General features: G+C 42.7%; 1 protein-coding gene across 2 annotated transcripts; it reads right to left on the minus strand.

Moving 5' to 3' along the window:
• Positions 1-3,879: 3,879 nt before the first annotated feature.
• Positions 3,880-19,768, minus strand: Tmem41b (transmembrane protein 41B). Of its 2 annotated transcripts, XM_004650877.2 has the most exons (7): positions 19,501-19,768; positions 15,200-15,317; positions 13,224-13,352; positions 9,999-10,092; positions 8,980-9,084; positions 6,630-6,768; positions 3,880-5,071 (listed from the first exon to the last, which is right to left on the minus strand). In XM_004650877.2, the coding sequence occupies exons 1-7, from the start codon at positions 19,619-19,621 to the stop codon at positions 4,902-4,904; spliced, it is 876 nt and encodes a 291-aa protein (XP_004650934.1). In that variant the 5' UTR covers positions 19,622-19,768; the 3' UTR covers positions 3,880-4,901. The 2 variants fall into 2 exon arrangements, 1 of the variants encoding a protein (XP_004650934.1); XR_006636240.1 differs by lacking the exons at positions 3,880-5,071; positions 6,630-6,768 and having other exon boundaries at positions 9,066-9,084; positions 9,999-10,099.
• Positions 19,769-20,054: the final 286 nt, after the last annotated feature.

Below are 20,054 nucleotides of genomic sequence, written 5' to 3' on the forward strand. Positions count from 1 at the left end.
GCCCAGTTGCCAGACCCTTTTTTCCAAAGAGGTAGGAAGTGTTCCTGAGAAATGGTACCTCAGATTGTCCTCAGGTCTTCATATAAATGTACACACATACCTGCACACATATATGAAAATGCATCCACATACACACATTCACAACATCATATATATTTAAAAAAAAAAAAAAGCCTTCAAGCTGGGTGTGGTGGCGCATGCCTTTAATCCCAGCACTTGGGAGGCAGAGGTAGGAGGATCACCATGAGTTCGAGGCCACCCTGAGACTATATAGTGAATTCCAGCTAGAATGAAACCCTACCTCAGAAAAAAAAAAAAAAAAAGACTGGGAGGTAACTCAGAAGTTAAAGGCACTTGCTTTCAAACTCTGATGGCCCAGGGCCCCAGGTTCAATTCCCATGTAAAATCAAAGTGGTACATGCACCTGGAGTTTGCTTGCAGCAGCAAGAGGCCCTGACATGTCTATATTCTCCCAAATAAGTATAAATATTCAAACAAATAAATAAAAGTAAATATAGACTGGGCTGGAAGTGTAGTTCAGTGGCAGAGTACTTTTTTTTAGTTGACAACTTCCATAATTGTAAACAATAACCCATGGTAATCCCCTCCCTCCCCCAACTTTCCCCTTTAAAACTCCACTCTTGGGGGGCTGGAGAGATGGCTTAGCGGTTAAGCACTTGCCTGTGAAGCCTAAGTACCCCAGTTCGAGGCTTGATTACCCAAGACCCACGTTAGCCAGATGCACAAGGGTGCGCATGCATCTGGAGTTCATTTGCAGTGGCCTGGTGTGCCCATTCTCTCTCTCTGTCACTCTCAAATAAATAAAAACAAACAAACAAAAAAAACCCTCCTCTCTCCATCATATACCCTCCCACTCTCAGTCGTTTATTTTGATGTCATGATCTTTTCTTCCTATTATGGTCTTGTATAGAAAGTGTCAGGTCATGGATATCCAGGCCATTTTGTGTCCAGAGGAACACGTAAGGAGTCCTACCCTTCCTTTGGCTCTTATTCTTTCTGCCACCTCTTCCGCAATGGACCCTGAGCCTTGGATGATGTGAAATTGTGTAGTATTTGCATATAACCTGTAAAAATCCTCCCACACTTTTTGAAGTAGGTTCTTGCTGTAGCCTAGGCTGACCTGGAATTCACTATGTAGTCTCAGGATGGCCTTGAACTCATAGTGATCCTCCTACCTCTGCTGGAATTACAGGCATGTGCCACCATACCCGGCTACATATTTTTATTTTTTTAGTAGTTACAAAAAAAAATTCCATTTATTAGAGAATGACTGGGTATGTCTGGGCCACCTCCTACTGCAAGTGGACTCCAGATGCATATGCCACTTTATCTGGCTTTAAGTGGGCACTGTGAAACTGAACTCAGGTTGTCAGGCTTTTCAAGAAAGTGCCTTTAACCACTAAGCCACCTCCATAGCCCTTTAGTATTTTTGTTTCATGAGAGAAAGGAGTACCACGGCCTCTTGCCACTGCATGCATCTGACCTTATGTGGATACTGGTGAATCAAATCTGGGCCTTGGGCTGTCAGGCTTTGGAATCTGTTTGCAGTCTCATAAAGTTTTTTTTTTCTCTAAATATACTCTCGATGCATGCACCACTTTGTGCATCTGGCTTAAGTGGGTCCTGGGGAACTGAACCTGGGTCCTTTGATTTTGCAGGCAAGCATCTTAACTACCAAGCCATCTCCCCAGCCCCAAATAAAAGTTAATGGTAAAACTTTACATCAGAAGTTTAAGACAGCTGGGTATACAGGGGAACACTTACCAAGCATGCATGAACCAAGTTTAGACTCTAAATACCAAAAGGGGGGGAGGGGAAAAAAAAAACAGAATTTCAAGACAATGTATTTTTATTCAAGGAAGTTTTTTAAACATAAGTACTTCAATGAAATAAATCCTAAATATGTTTCTACAGTACAATTTAGTATTATCCCATTTGCGCTCACATTTCTTCATCACATTCAAAGTACTAGAGCACTAGAGTAGAAGGACCATTAGCTGAGAATTAAAGTCTCATGCGTCAACTGCCCAGCTCGCCCACTTGCTCCTCCACCATAACCTGCTCTCCTGCACTTTTCAACCTGTCTACGAAATGTGGCCGGGGCGGAGCTCGCTTGTGCGGTGCATCCTTAGCAGGGACAAAGCTGGTTCCATCCCTAGCACCAAAAATAAAGAGGAGGGAGTGCTTGGAACTTGGGATTTACATTTGGCCATTAGGTCAAGTCTGACGCCATGAACATAGGCCACCAAACTGTAGTTATGGTCAATCTACTATCAAGTTTTTTTTTTCCTTTTCTTTTCTTCTTCTTCCTGTTAAGACAGGGTCTCGGGTATCTCAGGCTGTTCTTGAGCACCTGATCCTCCTGCCTCAGCCATTCAAGTGCTGGGATTACAAATGGTAGCCACTGTACTCAGAGCAAGCTCTTCCTGACAACCAACTCTGGAAAGACTGTCTATTCTTCTGGGGAAGAAAACATATTCCACCACAGTGGCAGCTAGGGTTGTCTACAGGAAAAATAAATTAGCAAAGGCAAAGAATTCAGAGTAAGGATAAAGAAAATACTCTGAAAATAGAGTAAGTACCATATAAACAAATGGGAGTAAAATATAGGGTTTCTCCTCAATCCAACCACTTACATTTTTCTTTTAAACAGTCAATAAAAATTAACACAAGTTGGGCATAATGGTGCACGCTTTTCATCCCAGCCCTTGGGAGACAGAGATTGGAAGATCACAGTGACTTCAAGGTCCAGCCTAGGACTACAAACCAAATTCCAGGTCAGCCTGGGCTAGAGTGAGATCCTACCTTGAAAAACAAACAAAATTTGCTCAATTATGTGTGTATTTAATTTTGGGAAAGTCTCATATAGCTCAGGTTGTCCTCAAACTCATTATGTAGTCAAGGCTAGTCTTGAACTCCTGATCCTCTTGCCTCCACTTTCCTAAGTGTGGGGATTATAGGCATATGGCCTATGCCATTTCAATACAATAACAAAAACTAACCAGGGCATGGTGGCTCATTCCTGTAATCCCAACATTTGGGAGGTGGAGGTAGAGGCAAAGGCAGGAGGACTGCTGCAAGTTCAGGGTCAGCAAGGGCTCGCTCCATAGGGAGACTATCTAACACAAACAAACAAACCTTCCAAAAATAAAAAGTTTTACCGCTCAGTCTCTGGTCAATAAAAAATAAAACCTTGCTAGAAATAATAAACAATTTCACATAGAACACCAGGACACACAGACTACTGTATTAATATCATTTTTTTTTTGTATTTATCATACATCCACTTGTTAACACTGAACAAGAAAAATAACAGCCCACAATGTGTGGTAGAAACAGGCATTGAGTTGAGATAGTCACACAGGATGAAACAAGACTTCTCACTTTTAAGACTTTATACTTTAAGCACTTTTCAGCATCATGACAACAGTCTTGGGGCAAAAGTCTAACAGTGAGTACTTTAGATAGGCTCTGTCCCTGCATGGAATCAAGGGCATAAGCAAGCAGCAAAAAGGAGTTTAGCTTCCCCAAAACTATTTAAATAGTTACCATGTGAGAAATGAATTTCACTTTGTAAATTAGGGTAATGAAAGCTCTGAACTGGAAAAATGCTTTAATCAAAGCCATCCCTAAAAAAGCCACTGATAGAAATGAAACAATGCATTCTTCTAGATGTACCATGCATAAAAAAGAATAATTACAGCTGGGCGTGGTGATGCACACCTTTAATCCCAGCATTCTGGAGGCAGAGGTAAGAGGATCGCCTTGAGTTCAAGACCAGCCTGAGACTACATAGTGAATTCCAGGTCGGCTTGAACTACAGTGAAACCCTACCTCAACTCCTCACCCTGCAAAAAAAAAAAAAAAAAAAAAAAAAAGGATAATTACATAATACATTCTTCAATGACCAGACAAATGAGGATTTAAAATGTACAGTCATTGGAATAAACTATATTTAAACACTAGTGTCCTCTTGTCAGTTTGTTTACAAGATAATTATTCTGATGTCTAAAAACTACCTGCTTTGAGTATTTACCTTTTAGAACCTATTTTGAGATATTAAAGAGACACTGTAACAAAATATTATCTGAATATACATTATCAACACCAATATGATACAGTTATATAATTCTCATTGCATATTATATATACACTGTGGAAATATTGTAAAACCTAGAGAAAGGATGAAAACAAATTGGCTAGAATTTAAATTACCAGGCTAATTCATGATAAAAGTCTACAATGAAAAAATATAATTAAAAATTCACAAAATAGTTAACTTAATATCCTTTCTATATTCATTGGTCTAAGAAGATATAACTTCTCACCAAATTCATTACCCCAAAAGTAACCAGAGGAAGAAAATACAAATCTCTTTTATGCATCACTTGTCCAGTTTGTGCTCTGTATTTTTATTATTTCATTTTACATTATTTTACTTTCTTGCTGTGTTACCCAAGCTAGTTACACAAGCGTCTGGCCTCAGTATCCCGAGTAGCTGGCATTACAGGCATGTACTACTGCACCCAGGTTCACATTTTAGTTAGCAATTAGACATGAAAGAGCAAAACAACAAATTTAATAAATCTCTTAGATCAAGAATTTCATACCAAGCCACTATGAATGATCTACCTGTAGCTGCTCTTGGTATAGGCATGTGCAAAGTATTTATCGTTAAGTAGCAAGGACAGCACTTGTCAAGAGTATGCCAATTTCCACTTGGACTTTCTGTTCGCCCTTGCCACTCTAATGTGTTACTTTAAAGTGCTTCTTTCAGTTACTGAAGAGGCGATTTACAAACGTAACACGGATGCGCCTGAGAATCCTGAGATGACGAGGATGGCGGTGGTAACATGAGAACTAAATTCCCGGGGATTTTTTCACTCAAATTTCTGTTTTAGTTTTTTCTGGAAGATGGCTGGCAGAATAGAAAGAACAGCCAAAATCATCAGAATAAACACTGAGTTCCAGGAAACAGCTTCCCCTGCTGTTGTAAGCTGGTACAGCGTTGTTCCTGCTTTAATTGCTACAAAAGAGGGAGGTGCAACACCTAAAAGAAAGTAAAAACATACAATTAAAAGCCACCAAGTGCTTTTAAAAATCACTGTGTACATAAAATTTCTTATAAGAACACACAGCTATTTCCATGTGAAAGATCATAAAGAACCTAAAGCTTACTGAGGCTCTGCCTCATTAGTACTGCTTGCTTAACATGCACAAAAGCCCTGAGTACTGCAAAACCAAAAACAAACAAAAACTCTTAAATTTCAAGTTTAGTCCCATACAAAAAATTCAATCCAGGGGGTTGAAGAGATGGCTTAGCGGTTAAGACATTTGCCTGCAAAGCCAAAGGATTCCGGTTCAACTCTCCAGGACCCACATAAGCCAGATGCACAAGGGGTGCATACATCTGGAGTTTGTTTGCAGTGGCTGGAGGCCCTGACATGCCCATTCTCTCTCTCACTGCCTCCTTCTCTCTCAAATAATATTATAAAAAATAAAATTCAATCCAGGGCTGGAAAGATGGCTTAGCAGTTAAGGTGCTTGCCTGTGAAGCCAAAGGACCCAGGTTCAATTCCCTAGGACCCACATAAGCCAGATGTACAAGGTAGTGTTTACATGCGTCTGGAGTTTGTGTGCGGTGGCTAGAAGCCCTGGTGTGTCTATCTCTCTATCAGCCTCTTTCTCAAATAAATGAATATTTAAAAAATAATCCAAGGCCAGGCGTGGTGGCGCACGCCTTTAAATCCCATACTCAGGAGCCAGAGGTAGGAGGATCGCCATAAGTCTGAGGCCACCCTGAGACTCCATAGTGAATTCCAGGTCAGCCTGGGCTAGAGTGAGACCCTACCTCAAAATTAAAAAAAAAAAAAAAATTAATCCAGTCGGACATGTGGCAGGTGCATGCCTTAAATCCCAGCACTCAGGAGGAGGCAGAGGTAGGAGGATCACTATGAGTTTGAGGTCACCCAAGTTCCAGGTCAGCCTGGGCTAGAGTGAGACCCCACCTTGAAAAAAGTCAAAAAGCAAAAAACAGAAATTCAATCTTAATCACCTTTTAAGAATAATGAATTTTTTGTCTTTTCTTTTATCTCTGGAGAGATGGCTTGGTGGTAAAAGGTACTTGTTTACAAAGTTTGACTTCTGGGTTTGATTCCCCAGTACCCACATAAAGCCTGATGTACTTCATTTACAATGGCTGGAGGCTCTGGTGCACCCATTCTCCCTCTCCCTCCCTCCCCCCCCCCCGCCTGTCTCTAAAAAAAAAAAAAAATTTAAGTTATGCTTAGGGCCTGGGAAGGTGACTAGGGATTAAAGACACTTTCTTGTATAAAGTTCTGTCTGGCAAGCCAGGTGTGGTAGGAGGATCACCAAGAGTTCGAGGCCACCCTGAGACTACATAGTGAATTCCAGGTCAGCCTGGGCTAGAGTGAGATGCTACCTTGAAAAAAAAAATACTTAACACAATGAATGGATCAGCACTCCCACTTCCACAGGCTAGGCTTTGTGCTTGGTACTGGTGACTGTGTACAGAGCATGCAAAATGCACCAAGTGGACAGTTAGACATGTACACAATGAGCTCTCACACATGAACCAGAGACCTTACCTAGAAAAGTACCAATGAAAAATACTTTCAGTGGCACATTTATCACAGGAGATGTAATATTAATAAACCAATTAGGCAGAAATGGTGTTATTCTCAAAAATATAATGTAGTTAATGAGATGTTCTCTATGACGTTCAACCTGTCATAAGAAAGAAAACAATTAGTATCAGATTAGGCCAATCTTGAATTTAAGTTGGTAAATTATTATCATCCATTATTACTATTGTTATTTTGGTTTTTTGAGGTAGGGTCTCACTCTAGCACAAACTATCCTGGAACACCATGCCCAACCTATACTTTTTCAAGGTAGGATCAAGGTGGCTTCAAATCCATAGCAATTCTACCTCTGCCTCCCGAGTGCTGGGATTAAAGGCATATTTTTAAAGCCGGGCATGGTGGTACATGCCTTTAATCCCAGCACTCAGGAGACAGAAGTAAGAAGACTGCCCAGAGTTCAAAGCCATCCTGAGACTACATAATGAATTCCAGGTGAGCATGGGCTAGACTGAGACCCAACCTTGTAGAACCAAAACTAAATAAACAAATTTTTAAAAGCTGGGCATGATGCACGTCTTTAATCCCAGCATTCTGCAGGCAGGAGGATCAAGTTAAAGATCTGCCTGTACTACAGAGCAAGCTCATGGTCAACTTGCAAAACTTAGTGAGACTTCATCTTAAAATTTATATATGGGCTGGGGAGATGGTTCACTAGTTAAAGGCACTTGCTTGCAAAGTATGCCAGCCCAGATTCAATTTCTCAGCACCCACATAAAGCCAGGTGCAAAGTAGCACAGGCATCTGTGATCCCAAGGCATCTTCAATAACGGGAAGTAAAGCCAGGAGAATTCCAATCTAGCTGGCCAGCTAGTGGTCTGCAGTCTGATAGTTCATTTGCAGCTGCAAGAGACCCTTTCTCAAAAAAGGCAGTTCATTTGCAGCTGCAAGAGACCCTTTCTCAAAAAAGGCAAAGATGAGCAGTGTGTGGTGGCACACACCTTTAATCCCAGCATGTGGGAGGCAGAGGTAAAAGGATCACCATGAGTTTGAGGCCAGCCTGAGACTACATAGTGAATTCCAGGTCGGGCCTGAGCTAGAGCAAGACCCTACCTCAAAAAAAAAAAAAAATTTACATGGGGATTGGAGAGATTGCTTAGTGGTTAAGGTGCTTGCCTGAAAAGCCAAAGGACCCAGGTACGATTCCCCAGAACCCACATAAGCCAGATGTGCATGCATCTGGAGTTGTTTGCCATGGCTAGGGGCCCTGGCACATCCATTCTCTAACTGTCTCTTTCTCTAAAATAGAAAAGAATAAAGAGGAGGGGAAACGATTAAAAAAGGAACTCAAATAAAAAAGAAGGGGACAGGAAAAGAGAAAAGAAAAATATACATGCCCGGGCTAAAGAGATGGCTCAGTGAGTAAGCACTTCCAAAACAAGAATGAAGCCCTGAGAACAAGCCCTGAGTTCGATTCCCCAGAACCCACACACATACACACCTGGGAATAGACATGCACATCTACAACCCCAGTACTATGGACATCAGAGGTTATAGAAGCACTGGGCTTGCAATCAAATTATATTTAGCACACCTTTAATCCCAGCACTTGGGAGGCAGAGGCAAGAGGATCACCATGAGTTCAAAGCCACCCTGAGACTACATAGTGAATTCCAGGTCAGCCTAGACTATAGAGCGAGACCCTACCTCACAAAAGCCAAAGAAAGAAAGAAAATTGAGGGGCTGGTAAGATGTCTCAGCAGTTAAAGGTGCTTGCTTGTTAAAGGCTGACAGCCCTGATTCAATTCCCCGGTACTCATGTAAAGCCAGATGCACAAAGTGGAACATGTACCTGGTGTTCATTATGTCTACGTCTTTTCTTTCTCACATAAATAAAATAAATAATCCAATCCAGATGTGGTGTCATGTCTGTAATCCTATAACTCTGGAGATTAAGGCAGAAGGACATGAGTTTGAGGCCAGCCTGGGCTACAGAGTGACTTCCAAGTCAGCCTGGGCTACAGTGAAAGCCTGCCTCAAGAAACCAAAAAATTAAGCCAGGTGTGGTGGTATACTGTTTTTAATCCCAGTATTTGGGTGGCAGAAGTAGGAGGATCGTCATGAGTTCAAGACCACCTTGAGACTACAGAGTGAATTCTGGGCCAGCCTGGGCTAGAGTGAGACCCTACCTTGGAAGGAAAAGAACCAGACACTGTGGCGCACACCAGTGGTCCTAGCACTCAGGAGGATCACTGTAAATCTGAGGCCAGTCTGGTCAACAAGTAAGTTCCAGGCCAGCCAGGATTACATTCTGAGACCATGCAAAAAAGAAAAATAAACAAAAATTCTTGTTTACCTGCTGTGACCATTTTATTGCTTTTTCTGTCAGGTATTTATATACAACTGGTCTTCCAACTAAGTAGGAGAGCATATAGCAGAATGAGGCACCAAGTCCGGAACACTAGGAAAACAGAAGCCACATGAATTTTATCTTTCCCCATCTCATTCATGTGGAATATATTTACTTCAGGAAAAGCTCAACCAGTTTACTTCTTTTAGAGATATTACATCTCATGCTCAGAAGAATGAGAACTCATTTGATCTAGTCCTTTCTCAAACAAAACTAAAACTCAAATGAGGGCAGCTAAAATAAACTGATAACCTAAGAATTGCTACACATGCAAACACTTGCTACAGCCATAATATTCACTGTGCCCACCCACACTCTTAAGACTATATGAACTAAAGAAAGGCGAGGGAATGGGGAGATGGTTCAACAGTTCAAGGTGCTTTCTTGCAAAGCCTGCCAGCAGGGTTCAATTCCCCAATACCCACATAAAGCTAGACGCGCAAAGTGGTACATATGTCTGTCTGCAGTGGCACGAGGCCCTGGTGTACCCATACACACTTTCTCTGCTCTTCCCCCTCAAACAAAATAAATATAAAGGGGGGGGGTGGTGGAGAGACAGCTTAGTGGTTAAGGTGCTTGCCTGCAAAGCCAAAGGACACAGGTTTGATTCTCCAGACCCCACATAAGCCAGATGCATAAGGTGGCACATGCACCTGGAGTTTGTCTACAGTGGCTTGCTATCTGCCTCTTTCTGTCTCTCTCTCTCATACATAAATAAATAAAGTGAAAGAAAGAAAAGGATAAAAACAGGTCTTATAATGTAAGTAGTAAGTCTACAATACCCATTTTAGAAAAAAGAATATCTATGTCACTTCCTAACAGGGGTTAACAGACAACATTTTAAGGATTAATGCCTCCACAACTACTGAGTGTACACTCAGGGACTAATGCATCTAGCCACAGGATGCCATTATCATCACTTCATCATATTTTTTCTAGTCTCCCAATTCATTTTATATACTTACCAAACAAACAAGGAATAAGGCTAGTGGAAAGGGATAAAGAAACCCCGAGAGTATACTGAGAAATATAGAGCCTGGAATAGCAAATGTTTGCAAACTGTTAACTTCTAAGTTAAGGATTAAAACATAATTAAATGAAATTTTAAACAGATAAACCTAACATTTCAGAAAACTTGCAAAATATAGCAATCATCATGATAATGAGGCAATGGAAAGACTGAGTTATCACTCACCCAAAATGTTTGGGGCCAGAAGTGTTTTGGATATTTTCAGATTTTGGAATATTTGTTTGTTTGTTTGTTCTTCAAGGTAGGGTCTTGCTGTATGTAGCTCAGACTGACCTGAAATTCACTATGTAGTCTCAGGGTGGTCTTCAGCTCATGGCAATCCTCCTACCTTGGCCTGGCCTCCTGAGTGCTGGGATTAAAGGCGTGCACCACTACGCCCAGCTAGATTTTGGAATATCTGTATTTGTGACTAAATTTAGTGGTTATTTCCAAATATTAATGTTAGCCTTTACTCTTTAATCCTACTACTCAGGAGACTGAAGTCAGAGGATCTGTATTAGTTCAAGGCCAGCCTGAACTTCTGAGTGAGTTCTAGGTCAGCCTGGGCAAGAGTAAGACACTGCCTCAAAACAAAAGAATAAAATTTCAGGAGTCACATAATGAGACATCTTAAGAACAAAAACTAAATCTAAAGATAAACTCATCTGTTTCACATATAACTTATACATTTAAGCTAGAGGCAATCTTATGTAGTATTTTAGCATACCTTGCAGTTGACAAAAAGCTGTCACAAGAGGTTAAGAGGTGTCACTTCTATACTACAAAAGTTACAGATTCTGGAGGCTATAGATTTCTGGGTTTTGTTGTTGTTTTTATTTGCTTAGGGATACTCAACTTGTATTAAAAGGTAGTATGAGGCCGAGCATGGTGGCGCACGCCTTTAATCCCAGCACTCGGGAGGCAGAGGTAGGAGGATCACTGAGTTCGAGACCACCCTGAGACTACATAGTGAATTCCAGGTCATCCTGAGCTGCAGCGAAACCCTATGTTGGGGGTGGGGGGGAAGAAAGGTAGTATGAAATTATAACTATAATTTGATAGCTAAAATGCCTCCAATTCTTGGCTGACCATTGGTTAAAAAAACAAAACACACTAATACTAATAAGATTATGCTATTCGGCCGGGCATGGTGGCACGTGACTTTAATCACAGCACCAGGGAAACAGAGGTAGGAGGACCACCCTAAGTTTGAGGCCACCCTGAGACAACATAGTGAATTCCAGGTCAGCCTAGACTAGAGTGAAACCCTTTCTGAAAAGGAAACAAAAAGATTATGCTATTCAAAGTTATGAGACAAACACACACCAAATAGAGAATACAGCAGTGTGAAAAAAATTTTCTTCAGTAATGTTTTAAATAACGTATTACTCTAATATGCTCAATTTATTCCCAAGTGTTTTCAGAAAACATTATTTCTATGGAAATATAGGTTTGTATTAGGCAAATTCTTTCTTTTTTCCTTTTTGAGGCAGGGTATTACTAGCTCAGGCTGACCTGGAACTCACTGTGTAGTTCCAGGATGGCCTTGAACTCATGGTGATCTTCCTACCTCAGGTTCCCGAATACTAAGTTTAAAGGCCTGCACTACCACATGAGGCCAGACTTCTAATTTAACTGAAATTTACCTCAACAAAGTACTCATACAATTTTTTGAACTTTCTTCTGGCTGGAGAGATGACTTTAGGGTTAAAGCGCTTGCCTGTGAAGCCTAAGGACCCAGGTTTGACTCTCCAGATCCCACGTAAAGCTAGACGCATGAAAGTGAGGCAACAGCGAGGTCGCAAATGCACACAAGTGTCTGGAGTTCTACTTCAGTGGCTGAGGCCCTGGCACGCCAATTCTCTCTCTAAAAATAAATTTTTTTTAATTTAAAAATATACTTTCTTCTGGTTCCTTTTGTTTTTCAAGGTAGGATCTCACTCAAGCCAAGGCTGACCTAGAATTCACTATGTAGTGTCATCTCAGGCTGGCTTCAAAGTCATAGCTATCCTCCTGACTTTGGCTCCCAAGTGCTAGGAATAAGGGCAGGCACTACCATACCTGATGACAAGTTCCCAGTTTTTGTTTTTTATCAAAAAAGATTTATTATTATTATTTATTTGAGAAAGAGAGGCAGACAGAGACATAGAGAGAGAATGGGCATACCAGGGCTTCCAGCCACTGCAAACGAACTCCAAACACAGGTGTCATCTTGTACATCTGGCTTACATGGGTCCTGAGGAATTGTACCTGTGTCCTTTAGCTTTTGCAGGCAAGTGCCTTAACAGCTAAGCCATCTCTCCAGCCCCAAATTACCAGTTTTGATTGGACCTTTTTTTCTAACATGACAAAGCATTCCTGCACTAGATGAAATCTCCTCTCATGATACTTAATCTGCAGCAAACTATTTTCTTCTATACTATAGATCATGTCTTCCCCTCAAATATGAGATCTCACCAGGCATGGTGGTGCACGCCTTTAATCCCAGCACTCAGAGGATCGCCATGAGTTCAAAGCCACCATGAGACTACATAGTGAAATTCAGGTCAGCCTGGGCTACAGCAAGACCGTACCTCAGAAAACAAAAAAAAAGACAAAAAAAACCCTGGGCTAGAGAGATGGCTTAGCAGTTAAGGTGCTTGCCTGCAAGGCCTAAGGACCCATGTTTGACTCTCCAGGTCCCACATTAGCCAGATGCACAAGGTGGCACAAATGTCTGGAGTTCTATTACAGTGGCTAGAGGCCCCAGGGTGCCAATTTCTTTCTGTGTTAAAAACAAAACAAAACAAAAGGCCAGTTGATTGGGCTTATCTTAAAAAAAAAAAGAGTTGAGGAGATATTACTAAAATGGAGAACACTTTCTACTTTATCAGCAGATTAATGCTGTAACCCTGTATTAATAATTTCTTGTCATTGCTGTTTTGATTTGGTTTTTGTTTTTAGAGGTAGGGTCTAGCTCTATCCCAGGCTGACCTGGAATTCACTGTGTACTCTCAGGGTGGCCTTGAACTCTTAGTTATCCTATCTCTGTCTCCCGAGGGCTGGGATTAAAGGCATGTGCCACCATGCCCAGCATGTGTTAACAATTTTTACAGGGAAAAGAAGTCATGTATAACTGAATAGCAGAGCTTCTATGTCATTTCTTAAACACACTTGAAACATTTTGCAGTTAAAAGGATACAAAATATATGTAGTAAAATAAGCTACAAGCACTTGTACGTAGAAGGTGTCCTTGTATTTGGACAGCACTTTTCCCAGAGCCTTGGCGTCATCCATATCTCGGGGAACCTTCATGTTCACTCTTTCTTCACTAAGGAAATGAGAGAAAGTGAAAATACTTAAAACACAATTTCACCATGATGGAATCAAAGCAAGTTCAAGACATAAAGAGTTTTGTCCAAAATGATAAATATGTGCTTATGTGGCATCCTGCAAGTTCACCTGCAGTGCCTCCTGAGCTGGCTTGTGGTGACTAGAAAACATCTGGTGTCCCCTCTTCACTCTCCTTCCTCACGGTGGACCTTGCTGTTTGTGAGTCCCACTGATTCTTCAGTCTCTGCTCCCCTCCCAACTGGGGATACAGACATGTGTGGCCATGCCCAGCTGCTTATGTGGGTTCTGGAGACCTGAACTTGGTCTCAGGAACTCTCATACTTGTGCAGGAAATACACTTAAACTCTGAGCCACCTCTCCAGCTGCTGTAACTGTTCTTCAATTCTTTAATATAGATTCCTGAGATATATAATATCTGTGTGTATGTGTTTCAGCTCAGAACTACCCAAATTAAAGGTTAAAAACATCTGTTCCAATAATGGTTTAAATCTTATTTATTTTCTATTTTTCAAGGTAGAATGTCACATTAGCCCAGGCTGACCTGGAATTCACTATGTAGTCTTTGGGTAACCTTGAACTCTTTAAGATTCTCCTGCCTCCCAGAGTGCTGAGATTAAAAGCGTGAGCCACCAGGCCCAGCAATTTCTTTTTAAATAATTCCAAGCATAATTTAGAGAAAACACAAAGCTTTTGACACCCTGAAATCCTATTTTATTATCTACTATCTTTAATTACATTTTACAGTTGTTTATGTAATCTACAAGGGTTGCATTATTTTAGTAAAACACCCTGAGGTATTTTGCCCTAAATTATGCTTCAGATGCACAATCCTGTAATTAATCTGCAAGTCTCTTTAACCACTTAGACATTTTGGCAGCCCAAAGAAGGTACGTTTCTGTTTGTTTGTTTTTTCAAGGCAAAGTCTCACTCTAGCACAGGCTGGCCTCAAACTCATGGCAATCCTATCTCAGCCTCCCTAGTGCTGGGATTAAGCCACATACTACTTTTTTTTTTTTTTTTTTGGAGGGGGGGTGTTTCAAGATAGGGTCTCACTCTAGTCCAGGCTAACTTGGAATTCACTGTGTAAACTCAGAGTGGCCTCGAACTCACGGCAATCCTCCTCCCTCTGCCTCCCAAGTGCTATGAGTAAAGGCATGCACCACTATGCCCAGCAAGTTTTTTGTTTTGTTTTGTTTTTTTGAGGTAGGGTCTCACTCTGGCCCAGGCTGACCTGGAATTCACTATGTAGTCTCAGGGTGGCCTCAAACTCACAGCAATACTACCTCTGTCTCCTGAGTACTGGGATTTAAAGACGTGTGCCACCATGCCCGGCTGATCTTTAAAAAAATATATTATATATCTACATATAGATTTTTTTTTTTTTTTTTTTGAGAAACAGACAGAGGAAGAGGCTGATAGAGAGAATGTTTGCACCAGGGCATCCAGTCACTGCAAACAAAATCCAGACATATGTGCCATCTTGTGTATCTGGCTTATGTGAGTACTAGCGAATCAAACCTGGATCCCTAGGCTTCACAGGCAAGCACCTTAACAACTAAGCCATCATTCTAGCCCTCTAATCTTTTATTAATGACTTAATTTAATAATAATTTATTAAGTTTACCTTTTTTTTTTGAGGTAGGGTCTCATGAAAGTCACTATGTAGTCTCAGAGTAGCCTTGAACTCACAGTAATCCTCCTACCTCCGCCTCCCAGGTGCTGGGATTAAAGGTGTGTGCCACCACGCCCGGCAAATTTACCTTTTAATTTACTTTCATCTCTGAAATATCTAGACATTTTCCATTTCTTTCTTGGTATACTTACTCACTAAGCTGAGGAAAGTTCTTATATACCAAAAACATAACAAAAGCTGCACATAAGAAGATGGAGACCAATATAAGAAGTGACATTCTTGCAGATCCAGCTTCTACAGAGGCTTTTTCTGAAAGAAAAACAAAAGCAGAATTAGACAAATACACTTGAAGATAGAATTTCAAGCCAACAATTAATTTCCGCAATGCTTTCCTCTCAGAAAATGGTGCACACCTTTAATCCCAGCACCTGGGAAGCAGAGGTAGGAGGACCGCCATGAGTCTGAGGCCACCCTGAGACTACACAGTGAATGCCAGGTCAGCCTGGGCTAGAGTGAGACCCTACCTTAAAAAGAAAAGAAAAGAAAATGGTTCATACTTTGCCTAATTATAGTGACATTAAACTAAAGGAGATGCTGGGTGGTTGAAGTGACTCATGTCTATAATCCTAGCACTTGGGAGGCTGAGGCAGGACTGCCAGGAACATGGGCTATAGTGTAATAACAGTCTGGGAAAAAAGAAAAAAATAAGCTTAACCTCAAATGTTTTCACTGGTCTTGCAAATATTTGCATCACCTTAAAAGGTAATCTCAGTGTACCATAATACTTTGTATGTAGGGCTGAAGACATTGCTTAGTGGTTAAGACGCTTGCCTGAAAAGCCTAAGGACTCATGTTCGATTCTCCAGCTCCCATGTAAGCCAGACACACAAAGTGATGCAAACACACAAGGTCACACGTGTACACAAGGGAGTTCAATTGCAGTGGATGGAAGCCCTAGTGTGCCAATTTCCACCACCCTTGCTCACTCTCATGACAAAAAAAAAAAAAAGGCCAGTCTGTTAGGTTTGCCTCAAAAAAAATAAATAAATAAAACCTTGTATGTACACAAAGGTACAAAATGAGAATACAGAGTAAGAGCTGTCTTTCCAGGAAGGAGTCAGCAGCTGAAAGAGGCCAGAAGCCCAACCCAACACAGCTCACTAGGAAAGCAGCAGCAGGGAGGGATTCCACTGTGAAAGCCTGCATTTACCACTGTCCTAAGTATGTACTGATAGCAGGCAATGTAAAAATACAGTAACTATAAATTGGGATTTGTTTTTTAAATTTTATTTTGTTTTGTTTTTCGAGGTAGGGTCTGTTCTAGCCCAGGCTGACCTGGAATTCACTATATAGTCTCAAGCTGGCCTCGAACTCAAGGCAATCCTCCTACCTCTGCCTCCCAAGTGCTGGGATCAAAGGCGTGTGCCACCACACCCAGCTGTTTTTTAAATATTTTATTTATTTATTAGAGAGAGAGACAGATAGAGGCAGATAAAGATGGGCATTCAAGAACCTCTAGCCACTGCAAACATTGGGTCCTTTGGCTTCACTGGCAAACGCCTTAACTGCTAAGCCATCTCTCCAGTCCTAAATATATATTTTTTTAAGAATTTAAACAGTCTATAAACAGTTTATACATTTAATTTTTAATTTAAAAATCAAATAAGAGGCTGGAGAGATGGCTTAGTGGTTCAACGCTTGCCAGTGAAGCCTAAGGACCCCAGTTCAAGGCTCGACACCCTAGGACCCATGTTAGCCAGATGCACAAGGGGGCACCCGCATCTGGAGTTCATTTGCAGTGGCCGCAGGCCCTGTCGCGCCCATTCTCTCTCTCTCTATCTGCCTCTTTCTCTCTGTGGTTCTCAAATAAATTAATAAAAATAAACAAAAAAAAAATCAAAGAAGGCATTAGGTATGCTGTCCCTCAAATTAAACTACTTTTCTCAACATTATGAATTTTCCTGTCCTCAAGTTACATTTCAAAATGGGAGAAACAGCCAGATACTGCTTAACTAGACTGCAGAATATTAACTTGAGTTTTCTTTTTAAATTATTTATTTATTTGAGAGAGAAAGGGAAAGAGGCAGAGGAAGAGAGATTGAGGGAGAGAGAATGGGCGTGCCAGGGCCTCCAACCACTGCAAACAAACTCCAGATACATGCACCCCCTTGTGCATCTGGCTTACATGGGTCCCAGGGAATCGAACCAAGGTCCTTTGGCTTCGCAGGCAAACACCTTAACTGCTAAGCTATCTCTCTAGCCCTAACTTGAGTTTTCTCTGAGTATGTATCTTTCTATTTTTTCTTCTTTTTTTTTTTTTACTTTTAGAGAGAGCAAGAGAGAGAACTGGCACACCAGTGCTTCAGCCACTGCAGTCAAACTTCAGACACTTGTGCCACTTAGTGGGCATATGCGACCTTGCACTTGCCTCACCTTTGTGCTCTGGCTTACCTGGGATCTGGAAAGTTGAACATGGGTCCTTAAGCTTTGCAAGCAGGTGCCTTAACCACTGAGCCATCTCTCCAGCCCTTAGTACAAATCTTTCTAATTGCTACTTGTTTATAGCTGGATGAACAAACATACAGACTTGAGCAAAACTAACTTCTAGGTTTCACCTGATACCTATTTTCTTCACTCTCAAATCAGACAACCTCTTCTAGGCAGTATGTTCAATAGCAACATAAGAAAACAGCTAAAAGAAAGCAAAAGACTGAATGATATTCATTGCTGAGGCTCTTTTTTCTCATAAAGGGAGTGTTGACAATGATTCAACAATGCTTCGTGTCACTCTAACAAACCTAGAGGCTAGTGTGTAATTCCTTTACAGTTCTGAACATAGCTAAATCTTGTTTAATAGCTTCCACCTATATTTACAGCATTCACATGGGCAATGTGTCTTCTTTTGGTGACATCAGACACATGTGCCTTTGGCACTGGTTCTTTATACATTAACTTCCAAATCTCTCATCATACTTCCTGATTATCACATAATCTGCTTCACCAATGTTCCTCACAGGCCAAAGGTCTGATGGAGAAAGTCACCAGAACGTGCCTACCCTACAAACTCAGTGATTAAGGTGTTTGCCTGCAAAAAGCCAAAGGACCCCAGTTCAACTCCCCAAGACGCATCTAAGCCAGATGCACAAAGTGGTGTATGTTTGCAGTGGTTGAGGTCCCTGGTGAGGCTATTCTCTCTCTCTAATAAACAAATATAAAGGAAAAAAAGAGAGAGAGATGTCAGGCATGGTGGTTGCATACCTTTAATCTCAGCACTCTAAGAGGTAGGAGGATCACAGTGAATTTGAGGCCAGTTTGAGACTACATAGTCAATTCCAGGTCAGACTGAGCCAGAGTAAGACCCTACCCCGAAAAAACAAACAAAAACATTAAGCCGGGCGTGGTGGCTCATGCCTTTAGTTCCAGCACTTGGGAAACAGAGGGAGGAGGATGGCAATGAGTTCGATCGAGGCCACCCTGAGACTACATAGTGAATTCCAGGTCAGCCTGGGCTACAGCAAGACCCTACCTCGAAAATAATAATAATAATAATAATAATAATAATAATAATAATAATAATGATTTCATGCCACGACTGAATCAACTTAATTGCTGGGTACAATTTTTTCCTTTAAAACAACATTAAAAAGCCATGAGAAATTCCAGGATGGTGTAGAAGAAAAGCTTTGAAATGAATGACCTTAAAAATCACTAACACTAGGCTGGAGAGATGGCTTAGCAGTTAAGGTGTTTGCCTCCAAAGCCAAAGAACCCGCGTTCGATTCCCCAAGACCCACATAAGCCAGATGCACAAGGTGGCACATGCATCTGGAGTTCGTTTGCCCCAGATGGAGGCCCTCTCGGGCCCCATCGCTCTCACTCTTTCATCAAATAAATAGATATATATATATATATTTTTTAAATCACTAAAATTAACATTTCCTTAGCCTCCAATTAAGCCAGTCATTTGCATGGACTATTTCGTTTAATCAGTACAGCAACCGGTTAAACAGGCACATCACTATCCACACTTTGCAGTCCCGGCGCTGAACTTGTCAGTTACACGTCCAAGGTCCCCAGGTCAGTGACAGGACAGGTTGTGATGCCACCAGCCAAGTGGCACCTGGAAGAGCAAGTCCTTCCGCTTAATTGCTACCTTCTGAATCTGGCACGGCCCCCACAGGGGCCCTCAATGTTTTCAGGTGTATAAACAATTGCGACGGATGCTCGGGTCCCGTCGAGCCTGGTTATCGACCTTCCCCGCCGTCTCGCCGCGCGTCCACAAGCCAGTGTCCTTCCTCAACTACAGTCAATGGGAAAAGCGCCCGCGGCGTGCCGTGCGGGGACCCCGGCCGGCCCCCTCGCGTCGCCTGGGGCGGGCAGGACCCCATGGCCCTCCCCGCCGCGAGACCCGGCGGCGGCCCTCCCGGCACGGGGAAGCTTAGGGCGGGCACGCCTCCGCGCCCACTCGGGACCCCAAGGTCCATCCACTCACCCTTCAGGTGGTCTCGGCTGCCGGGTGCCGCGGAACCCCGCGTCCCCGATGTCGGGTCGCCCACTGGGGTCGCGTGGAGTGGCTCCGTCGGCGACCTCTCGGCGCCTCTGCCTTTCGCCATGGCTGTAGCAAGGGAAGGTGGGGAAGAGCCCGACCGAGCCGCGCGGCCCCTCAGCAGCCCAACTCCAGCCGCAGCTTCCTTTCACCCACACCGAAGCACCAAGGCCAGAGCCACTTCCGGCGCGACCGCCCCGCCCGAGGCGACCTCCGCGGGCCGACCCTCAGCACCGTGAGCCCCGCGGCGCCCGCTCGGGTTAGGCCCCGCCCCGCGGCGCGCCGCCCCGCCCCCGAGCCTCGCGCGCTCGCGCCCGCCCAGTAAGCGCGAGACACGTCAGGGGCCCGGCCCGCCCCGTCCAAGGGTTCCGCCCGCGCCACGCGTGCGCAGTTGGCGGCGCCGAGTCACGCGGCGGCGGCTCGCCCACTGAGGGCTAGTGCGCTTCGTCTTTCATCGTGCGGAAGTGCGAACCCGAGGACTGCGGAGTCTTTGTTCCGGC

The sequence above is a fragment of the Jaculus jaculus genome, chromosome 3 (assembly GCF_020740685.1).
Source record: "Jaculus jaculus isolate mJacJac1 chromosome 3, mJacJac1.mat.Y.cur, whole genome shotgun sequence".
Lineage (NCBI taxonomy): Eukaryota > Metazoa > Chordata > Mammalia > Rodentia > Dipodidae > Jaculus > Jaculus jaculus.